This window comes from Labrus mixtus, chromosome 7 (assembly GCF_963584025.1).
Source record: "Labrus mixtus chromosome 7, fLabMix1.1, whole genome shotgun sequence".
Classification (NCBI taxonomy): Eukaryota; Metazoa; Chordata; class Actinopteri; order Labriformes; family Labridae; genus Labrus; species Labrus mixtus.
The window spans coordinates 8,924,097-8,933,928 of NC_083618.1; the positions used below are offsets into that span (position 1 = coordinate 8,924,097).

Sequence of the window (9,832 nt, forward strand, 5' to 3'; positions counted from 1 at the left end):
CAAGCTGCAACCTTCCGTCTTAAAAATGAAGCCAACGCAAAGTGCAAAATCCTGCAGTTCGTTGAGAGACCACTTGAGGCTGGCTCCAGGAGCCCCGGAAGTCACACACACACCACAGCCAAAGAAAACTTTTTTTTACAGCAGCAATTAACATGTTGAAAGCCAGATGCAAGAAATGAAATATCTGATCAGTTATTGTCATCACTGGCACACAGTGTGCAAGGATGATTTTTTAAAAAATGGCTCATTTTAGATTGTATAAACAATATGTGTTATCCATAGTAATGCACGTGGCTGACATGATTGACAGGTGGGCGCGATGTAAAGGTTTGTCATAAGGCTTAAAGCCCCCTGCCCTAACAGATGGCTGACGTCACTCAGGCTTCTTCCATTAATATTTACAGTCTGTGATCTAGACCCACAGAAAGAAGAATATTCTTTCTTAGAGGCTCCAAAGTAAAGGCTAGGACTTCAAGTGTTATGACATTACCATGTATTTAAATGAGTACAGTGTTTTTTTCACAGCTTTTGGATGAATACAGTTGCATGCCATGGCTGCAATGAAAATTTATGAAAGCAAAGATGTGAACAGAAAAAACCAAAAAGAAAGACCTAAAAAAACAAACATAAATAAAATCCTAACTTCGAACACTTGTAGAAGAATTGACTGAATTCAACTTCAAATGCCCTCAATTTATTTGCAATTTCATGAATTCCATGCACTCATAGAGTTAATAAAAGCAGGAGATACCATATGAAGATGTTATTGGCAATATCAGAAAATGGCAAAAAAATAAACATCTGTTGCAGTTTTGCTACATTCTATTATTCTATACAATATTTACAAATGATTTATGGCTGTCTTTTTTTTCTTACAAAAACAATCATTACAACAGATTCAACGGCTGTGGCTCAGTTGGTAGAGTCATTGTCTCTCAAACTGAAGGTCGAGGGTTCAATCCCTAGCTCCTGCTGCAACATGTCCGATGTGTCCTTGGGCAAGACACTTAATCCCGCTGCTTCGTTGACGGCGTATGAATGCGTATGAATGGGATGAGTTACTTCTGATGGTCTCACTACATAGCAACCACTACCATCAGTGTGTGAACGGGTGTGAATGGGTAGGTGTGACATGCAGAGTAAAAACGTTTTGAGTAGTCAGAAGTGCTTTATAAACTCAAGTCCATTTGCCATTTACCATAACACAGTATGTAACATTGTAAAGAATGTAAAGCTCCCTGTAGCTTTGTGTGTCTCTTACATCTTGCATTTGTCATTTATACAGTATGTGCCTTCATGGGTTTTATTTCATTGATGAGGTAGATTCTGGTAGATTCTGTAAATGTTTGAGCACATGTCAAACTGAGAAACTTCTAATCATCATAATATAACAAATTTTTAGCCTTTTTTAATGCTATAACACTTAGAAGATATCGATGAAAAAAATAGCTCTTTTCTACCGTTACTCAAAATATAAGATATAATCAGAGCCCCGAAACATTGTGGAGATTATGCTTCAAACTCCTCCCACTTTGTCATTGCAGGGCTCATTTATGTTCCTCTACAGTTCAGATTTAACAAAAACAAAAAAATCTCCTTTCTAACTTATTTTTCCTAAAGGATATAAGTGCAACGAAGGCTGAATATTTGGTAATAAATGGTTCATACAGCCAAACAGCCTTTTTAATTCTTTACCTTCTTCTTGTCTTTTTCCTTTTTCTCCTTTTTCTCCTTTTTCTCCTTCTCTATCTTTTCTTTCTCTGCCTTCTTCTTCTCCTTCTTTTTCTCGTCCTTGATCTCCTTGTACTTCCACTTGGGTGGTTCCAGGAAGCCCTTTTCCATTTTCTTCTTCTTCTTTTGTTTCTTTGGCGTTGCCTCTGTAGGCCTGTGGATGTTGATCTGGGGGATGCAGCCAGAAGGGAACACGCTGTTTCGTCTCGCCATACTGCGGGGAATAAATGTAGAAGCGACTTTGGTGGAAGCCATAGACAGGATGCTGCCTCGCCTGTCAGGGTCAGTACAGCACGTTGTAGTGATGGACTCTGCAGATTGCATTGTGGGTATGATGTGTGATACTGAACCATTACTGTGGCACACTGAGCTCTCTACTAACTCCTTTTCTGGGTGTTTCTTCACCAGCTCTGGGACAGCCAAGCGCCTCTTCCCCACCTCAGGAGGGCTTGTAGGACAGAGGGGACGGCATCCAGTTGAAATCAGGGGACTGTGGACACTGGTGGTGATGCGCACCATATGGTCCAGGCACCCGTTATCCTCAGGGTCACGAGGTAATCTGAATCCAAATGTGTTCTTTAACCGCTGAGTAATTTTTTCCCTGGCACTTTTCTCAGCTGTGGCCTTGGCTACCCGCTCCTTGAGCTCAGGCCACTCAGGGATGAAATTCTCACAGAACTGCTCAGCTTTCGGCCGCAAATTAAGGCGACGGAGACGAAACAGGGTCTCATATCGACCAGTTTTTAGTGCCCAGTCCCGAGCACATTTTTCTTTTGTGGTGTCTACTGCATGTGTATCAGCCCCTGGTGAGAAAGATGTGGAAAAGAATGAAGCATTTTGAAACTAATAGCCTTATTTATTCACTCTCTGTTTTAAATCATATTCAGATCTGGGGAGCACTAATTTTCTATGAGGCCAGGTAAAATGTGGATGGTAGTGGTTGGAAAAGCACAAGTGTCTTAAATCACACTAAAGATTACTTCATTCCAGTTTACAGGTGAAGAACCCACTATGGCAACATAGTGTTCCAACATGCATCCCTGAAACTGAAGCATCTCGTGTGCATCTTTACACTGAGGTGTTTTCTGCCATGTCATGTCAAATCTGCCCCAAAAAAGGTTTCAATCATATTTCTTGACAAAACATTGTCAAAAGACAGAAAAGTAGACACCAATCCAGCGTTATTTAGGTTAGACAATTTTCACTTTTCGTAGTGGCAAAAGCACGAGTGGCCGAAAAAAAAATTAAAAACAGCTCTTTTGTGTTCAAGTATCTTATTAAGTTATGACAATATTAACCAGCATGCATATAACCAGGATCCTGAAACTGGTGCAGCTAAATGGGATTCGGCCATTAATTGTATGATTTACACCCGTGCTTTTACAACTAGGACATGGCAAAATGTCCTCAATGTGTCTTGTGGAGAGTGCCTTTATGGGTTGATTTGGCTTGGTAAGAAAGCTACAATAAGGGCTTTATAATAAAACTAGTTTGTAATGTTACAAACATATCACATGCCAAGCCAACAGACTCAAAGATTCATCAATTTAGCGATTAAAAAAAAAGTAGGCTATAAATAAATGAGTTGTAGCGTGACTGCAGTTTCAAACAACAAATTATGACTGAGAGTAAGAAAACATTTGACGTCTACAAATAGCTGTTGGCTAATCTACAGCCAGCCTCCAAGACTAGCAAATCAGAGATTAGGCAACTGGACAGCGTGTTAAGATGTGATAAGGTCCTCAGAATGATCCCTTAAACTGGCCTGGCGTCATCGTATCGTCACCCACCAACAAAGTTAGCTGTCTTCAAATATGGATAAACCGTGGGCTCAGCTATTCTCACCGCTAGAGCTGTAACTATTCTTTACTAGCAGGGGCCCTGGTTAATGAGCTTAATGTCAGGGTGTGGAAAAAAAAAGACCTAATAATATCATAGTACAGTGTGAGCACTGTGTGAGTGCAACAATGTGAGATGGGTTAGGAGAAAGAGGAGACAGAGATAGTGTTTGAAAAAGGTGAGACTTTGATGAACAAGCAAAATATATTCTCACCAATCTGAGCTTTATTTTGTATGTTCATGTACATTTTTTAACGGGTTCATTTGTGTTTCTCCTAAGTATAAAGTAAGTAAGTGTAAAATGATAAACTAATATAGACTTCCCAAACTTTAGTGGTTATACATTTCAAATGAAGAAAAGCTGTCAATCTTGTGCTTGAGAGGTTTTATCTGTGACCCTGCTTTCATACGTACCAGCCATAACAAGGGCAGCCACGACGTCATTACGGCCCGTCATAGCAGCTTTGATGAGGGCTGTGAAGCCTCGACAGTCTCTTATTTCCGTGTCTATTCCAGAGTAGTAGTTTAGGAGATACATGACTGTGTTTACATAACCTGAGGAGAAGAAAACAACAGGATTTAGAGATCAGATTAGCAAGTGTATCAGAAAATGAGGGAAATTTGAATTAAAAAAAAAGCTTTATGTATTACATTACAAGAAAAACCTGACCATCTTTTTTTTTAGAAATTTGTAAAGTTGGTCTGACTTACCTGCTTGGGATGCAATCATCAGAGCAGTGTTGCCTTCATTGTCCTGATGATTTATGTCGAGGAAGGGACAACTATGGAGCCCATACACAATGTCCACATAACCTTTGCAACAAGCCAACATCAAGCCGTTCTGTTGGAGAAGGGTCAACAGTGAGGACAAATGACATTGGGAATACTCTGACAATAACACACTCGAGGTTGTGCTGTTGTACTGGATATCAGCACAGCTCTGGTTATCTTCTAAATTAAAAAAAACATTATCAAAGAGACCCTCACCCAGCTATTGATGTCCAGCTCCATGGCTTCTTCTTTTGTGACCCCCCTCTCCAGCACTTTGCGCAGAGAGACAGGGTCATTGCGGGCGCATGCTTGATACAGAGTTGTTGCGACGCCGGCGTTCGTAAACTCCGACTTGTAGTCAGGGAGCACCGAGTCATCTGAGAGAATGCTGTCTGAATCGGACTCACTCCCTGACAGAGACAGGTCGTCTTCATCAGGGCCTGAGCCAAGGTGGGGGTCCCCGGCTGCGGTAGCCATCTTCCAACGGCAGAACAGATGAGATGACACTGTGTTCTTAGACTACATCTACAAGACAATCAAAACAGAAACAACTGAAATTGAAAACACTGGTCATCATCTCTTGCAACAAAGTCGCCATCAGCTCTAGAGATTGAACACTGAGGATGAATCTCTCCTGCCCGGAAAGCTCTCTTTGATTACACACATTGCAAACTCCACATCATCTCCTCACTGTGTGCACCTCGTCATGCTGTAGGTATCAAACTTCAGATGAGTCTATTTGAAAGATCAAAAGTTTGTCAGGTTGACCTGGGGTAACATGACTATGTCTGTCAGGGATTATGAGTGTGTGAGTGTCATAGAGGGGGTGTGGCCGTGTGAGCTCACTGTGCCTTTACTGTTGAGTAACTGGATCAGCGCTTGAAAGCCCCGCGGAACATACAACATGGGCTAAATGTGGAACAATCCACCTCAGAATAAACTCAGCTGCACGTGGGCCTGCTAAGCTCATGTTTTGGCCCTCGTACTGCTGTCTGAAGCAAATATGACTACTAAAATAATAATAACTACTGATATTTCACTGAATCTTAAAATAGCATGTATGTAATCACATGCAAATTTTCCGGGTACTCAGGTACTTTCCGATTTAAGAAATTGTTATACAAGAAAGCACCTCTTACTTTGAGAAATGAACACGCGTCCAATCATAAATGTCACAGGTTAATTCTGATGAAACCAAAATATAGAAGTTGATATTCTCAGAAAAAAGTGCAGCGTTCACCGTCTTTCATCATTATAGACTTTGCGATCACTTAGAACAAACTATATTATACACAAATATTAACATAGCTGAAATACACTTACCAATAAGGGCGTCAAATTAGCTGAAAATGTAGATGTATCCACTGTTCATGTCCGACCTCAGTGACTTCTTCTGGGTGACTTCTGACTTCCTCCAGCACTTCTTCTGTGTTTTTCAGAGCAGCTGACAAGTCAACCATTTCCATGCCACATAATGTAGTGATGACATAAAACTGAGAGGAGGAGTCTTCAGAGAGTCTTCTCAGAGACTCACTGTGTTCAGTTTCTGTTCTCAGCTCATCCCACTTACAACAGCTTCATAAAGAGGATTACATTCTGCTGCAGGCCCTTTCACCCTACAAGACATCAGCACTTTAGTCCGTGCTACCTTCTCATTATATGAGGTTTTAAAGTGGCTAAACTGAGATAAAAAAAAAATGTGTATGCTACTTTTCTTTTTGTCGGACAAACCGCACCTGGTCTTCTATCAGATCTGAATCTATTTATGCCAAATATTTCAATTATAAACCCTGAATAAGTCATTAATCCAATTGTAAATGTCTAAATGTTAACTGTAAGCTACTTACACCAGAGGAATCTAATTAATTGTTAAGACTGACAAATTATCGAATCCCATCAGATGTGACCAAAGTGCAGTGAACAGATGGGACAGATTCCAGACTCAGGAGTTTAACCAGCAACAAAACCCATTTTATAGAAAAGCAGCAGCACATGCTGATTCATAGATTTCTCAGCTTCACCGGAGGGTGTGCAGGTCTCTCACACTTCTCACATTCAGCCTTTGAAATATGCTCATCAAAGAGTGAAAGTGAGGCACATTAATATCTTTTTCAATTATTAAAAGAATGTCAAAACTTTTTTTGCATGATTTAAGGACCAATACAAATAGAAAAAAGAGATTTGGCAGTATAAACTGGTTTACTCAGTAGTCATAGCAAAGTTCTTATGGCCTTTCTGGGGCAGGTTAGAAATTCTGTTTCACTGGCTGAATTTAGCCGATGGGACCTGTGGGATGTGGCCGGACCTGTCCAGACAGATTGACCCTCTGCTTGTCCAGAATGGGCCTGAGGACAAGTCCCACTGCAATTAAACAGCTTCCCCTCTGCCCAGAGGAGAAAAAAACCTGGTGCAAAGCATAGATTGTCCTGGTTTTCCCTTCTCCTAGAAGTCAGTCAAAGACTCGTGCAGGACCAGCTGTGGATTTGCTATATTTCTTAGGATATCAGGTGATGAAAAAGTATCACCAAATTTGGACAAACTCAAGTGGAAAGAAGACAAGAGATTGAAAATGAAGACTTTGGCAAAAGCGCAATGGAGGACTGAACAACTTCTGGGATACAGGGTTGAGAAAGTGAGTGTCTCTGTCCATGAGGCCAACAATTTCAGAAATAACTTAAGTCAATGCTGAAAACTTGCATGGATCAATTCTGAATCTCTGCTAACATGTACACAAGTCTTGGAATAGTGTGAATTTCAATATAGTAAAAGTGTATAATGTTTAATAACTTGAGGAGTATATGAAAGTGAGAATATTGGATGATTGCTTCTGCTCCTGTTTACATTTATTTGTGTCTTATAATCCTAACCTTGCTTTAGTGAAGTTCTTCTCTTTAATATCATTTTAGATTTACAATCCGATATTAATAACATTATTCTATTTGTCTTCCATAACGTGTTTTAAAGTGCTAGTGCTCATTCTTTTATCTGATTATCACATTAAATACTATAAGATATTGAATTCATTATTAGTGTGAGTATAACCAGCTGAATGGAAAGAAGTTATATACTTCTATTCATTGAGCTTGTGTTTTGACAAAACGTGGCTGTTTATGTGCCGTTGCTTTTTGTATTCTCACACAGCTCCGTTCACAGTCTGGCTTTAGGCTTCAGACTCCATCAAACTTGATAAACAGCCATCTATCATCAGGGTTTTCAGTTTGCTTTCACTTGTTTAGTAAACAGAACTGCAGTAAACAGAAGAATCAAGCCCTTAAACTAGGAGTCAAAGTTGTCCTCTATACTCTAGCGATCAGTTAAGTCCTCTCAGAGAAAATTCCTCAGATAAGATAAGAAACCACTCAAGCTGAAGCTGAAAAAGGAAAGAAAGAGGAGTTCGGAGAGAGAGGTGAAATAGAGTGGGAAAGTGGTGTAATTAAGCCAGTTACCTTTTCGCTCACACATAGACACAGGCCTTTCAATTACCGGACTCTTTTGATCTAGTTGATGCTTTTTTGAAAGGCGGACAAGCGTTGTTGTTTTGAAAAAATAAGTTTGAACTTTCTTATTTGTAATTTCACAGTCACTCCAATGTCTGTTTTGTTTGTAAGATTTCAGACCCCAGTCGGGAGAAACTGCTGTCCAACGAACACAATAAAGACGTGCAGGCACAGCTCAAGAGGGCCAGGAAGTCCAGTGTGGCTGTAGGATGCAAAGGTAACACAGCATGTTTATCTGCTGCTCGCTTGACTTCAGTGAATTCAGAGAAAAACAGTTTGTATCTGAAGAGCATCCATCACATCAGAGAGTAATGTGTTTGTCTTGTTACAAGAAACAGATTGAATGAATGTGATATGTAGCGACACTGATTAAAACATACTCTTCTTCCTTATCCTGATGTTTAAATATTGGCTAATTAGTTGCATGCTCGCTTGCATACACATGCATGTACATATAATAATCCATCATTGCAGAGCGATCAGTGCTTTTCAGCTCACAGGGATCATCATGTCAGAGTTTTTAAAAGCTTAACTCCAGGGAAAGAGAGGGAGAGCATTGTGATATTTTTATAGCTGTAATCTGTCCTCTCTGGATTGAGATTCCAGCGTTGTGTTGGTCCAACTGTGACGTGATTGTGTGCTTATCTATCCGTGTGTGTGCTGTGTAACATAGGTGAGTCACATTTAAACAGCAGCTCTCCTCCTTTCTTTTTTATACATCTTCTTCTTCACTAAATTCATCATGTTAGGGTTCGTACAAGTTTCCGCATAAATCTCCTTGAATCACAGAGCTGGCTGCCACGAGCCTGGACAGCTGTGCTTAGAAGATCATCTAGTCATGAATGCTTAATCTTGGCTTTGAGATTAAATCGGCCTGCCTTCATCCTGCCAGCTCAGCTTGCTGAGTGTGTGTGTTTGATATTTCCACATGTTGTTTTTTCCACAGCAGAGGAAATTCTTTAGTAGTTGTTATGAGAAAGGAAACCAGACAGCTGCATAATTGATCAGAGAAAAGGTTCTTAACGTGTTTAAAAAAATCAAACATGTGTGACGGATGATCTTTGTTTGGAATGGCCCTTAAAAACCAGTCAAACAATTACATCCCCACAGACCCCATCTTCAAATGCTGTCATAAACTGACATCATGTTGGTCCCTCTAGTTCCTTTTCACATTTATGAAAAATGTAGCAGGATTTATTTGATATATTATTCACCCACTTTAACTGTTTTGAGGATCAGAAGAATGCATGATTAAGGGTGTGCTGGCTTTAAGTGACATGTAAGTGCTGCTAGTCGTCTGCTAGCTCTCACCTCAGCTAATTTTAGCGCCTGACATCTCTTTGGCTTTTAGTGGTGTTGGTGACTTAAGGAGAATTTAGTGGCTTTACTAGAGAAATTATATGACTTGCTATAAAATTAGTACAATTAAAAATAATTAAAATCAATATTTGCCCCAGTTTTCTATTAAGTTAAATTCTAATATGACTGGATTTGTATGTAAGATCCCAGGGAGCCTCAGTTGATGTCAGCCCCTGCACCATGACTGGCTTGTTAGCTTGTCCATAGCTTGTTCAAGAGTGTTTGGCAAGCTTATGGCATTTAGAATTGTTGTTGGTTTCCCCAAAGAGAAAAAAATGGCTGAAGTGATGAGAAGATGTGATTGATTTCAAGTTTTCCAATATGTTTGGTTTTTCCATCTTTTGCTAGCTCGCTAGCATCGAGTTCTACACGCTCTATTCAAATAAATACAGAAGTCAACTACAATCAATCTATCTGATCAACTGCTGAAAAGATAGCTTTGGGCGAAGACTTTAATACCTTGATAAACATTTGCATATCTCAAATGAGTACACTGAAAACGATGCCTTAAACCTGCATACCTTCTAACGGACAGCAGGGGGGACTGCAATGATTGCAAAAAGAGCTCTGATTGTCTGAAACCAGATGAGAAAATTAACCTGATTTCTCAGTCCATTTATTACCTCAGTAAACAT

At 39.9% G+C, this 9,832-nt stretch overlaps 1 protein-coding gene across 1 annotated transcript; it reads right to left on the reverse strand.

Annotated features, from left to right (window-relative positions):
• Positions 1-1,479: 1,479 nt before the first annotated feature.
• Positions 1,480-5,871, reverse strand: ankrd33ab (ankyrin repeat domain 33Ab). The gene is made up of 5 exons (XM_061042577.1): positions 5,665-5,871; positions 4,558-4,866; positions 4,282-4,411; positions 3,985-4,125; positions 1,480-2,534 (listed from the first exon to the last, which is right to left on the reverse strand). Exons 2-5 carry the CDS (start codon positions 4,816-4,818, stop codon positions 1,684-1,686), a joined length of 1,383 nt encoding a protein of 460 aa, XP_060898560.1. The 5' UTR covers positions 4,819-4,866; positions 5,665-5,871; the 3' UTR covers positions 1,480-1,683.
• Between the last annotated feature and the right edge of the window lie 3,961 nt (positions 5,872-9,832).

Excerpts from the sequence above, each read along its gene's own strand:
- ankrd33ab (XM_061042577.1), bottom strand. The coding sequence starts at position 4,818 with ATGGCTACCGCAGCCGGGGACCCCCACCTTGGCTCAGGCCCTGATGAA. Across the intron at positions 4,126-4,281 it reads GATGATTGCATCCCAAGCAG|GTTATGTAAACACAGTCATG; the intron begins GTAAGTCAGACC and ends TCTTCTCCTCAG. Across the intron at positions 2,535-3,984 it reads GGCTGCCCTTGTTATGGCTG|GGGCTGATACACATGCAGTA; the intron begins GTACGTATGAAA and ends CTTTCTCACCAG.